This window comes from Crocuta crocuta, unplaced genomic scaffold (assembly GCF_008692635.1).
Source record: "Crocuta crocuta isolate KB4526 unplaced genomic scaffold, BGI_CrCroc_1.0 scaffold13, whole genome shotgun sequence".
Taxonomy (NCBI): Eukaryota; Metazoa; Chordata; class Mammalia; order Carnivora; family Hyaenidae; genus Crocuta; species Crocuta crocuta.
Window position 1 is genome coordinate 7,181,950 of NW_027530007.1, and position 722 is coordinate 7,182,671.

The window sequence follows — 722 nt, forward strand, 5'->3', positions numbered from 1 at the left end:
GGCTCTGGGCAGCCGAGGTCCAGGACGAGGAAGAGGGGGAGGGCAGATGCTCCGAGAGAATATTTGCCGAGGACCAGGGGTCAGGCGTCCACCCCACGTGTGAGCTGACAGGCTAGGCTGCCGGCATGCAGGGGACCCCTGGGTCACAGCCGGAAGACCATTATAGGAGAAAGCGGCCCGGCCCGGCAGTCCCGGCGTGTCCCCAGGACGTGGGATGCCGTCTCCTACGTCGTCGGCGTGGTGGCCCTGGGCTCCGGGCTCCCGGTCTGGCTGGAGGCGGCGGATCTGCCAGGATCTGACTGCTAGGAGGGCAGCTGTTGGAGGGCGGCCAGGAGGGGACGTGACCCCGGGTGGACCCTTAGGGTGGGCGCCGCACCCCGTCATTCCCACAGCGGGAGCCGTTTCCAGGGACGCAGCCTCGAGGTAGTGAGGTGGACGGCACGGCGACAGAGCCCAGCAGGGCCTCCGTGTAAACTCTGCGTCTCAGGCTTGTGGCACCGAGGAAGCCCCCTGGCTCACCGGAGCTGCCGCCCACCAGTCTCATCCCCTGCCCTCGGTGACGGTGACGGGCTGGCTTGCTCACCAGCAGCGGGTGAGCCGGGCAGGAGAGGAGGAGCTGGGCGCAGGACGGAGGCATCTCGGGGGAGCCCCAGGCGTGCAGGCAGGGGTGGTCTGTCTGTCTGTGAGATGCCGGGGCACAGGTGACATCCGCGGCGGGTCGC

At 69.3% G+C, this 722-nt stretch overlaps 1 protein-coding gene across 1 annotated transcript in view; it reads right to left on the reverse strand.

Annotated features, from left to right (window-relative positions):
• The window catches only part of TPRG1L (tumor protein p63 regulated 1 like), a 7,060-nt gene extending 6,423 nt beyond the window's left edge, over positions 1–637 (reverse strand). The window contains exons 1-2 of the mRNA XM_077763993.1: positions 377–637; positions 148–270 (exon numbers count right to left, since the gene is read on the reverse strand). Coding sequence (XP_077620119.1) covers positions 148–270; positions 377–637 — 384 coding nt within the window. The remainder of the gene's footprint in view (positions 1–147; positions 271–376) is intronic.
• Positions 638–722: the final 85 nt, after the last annotated feature.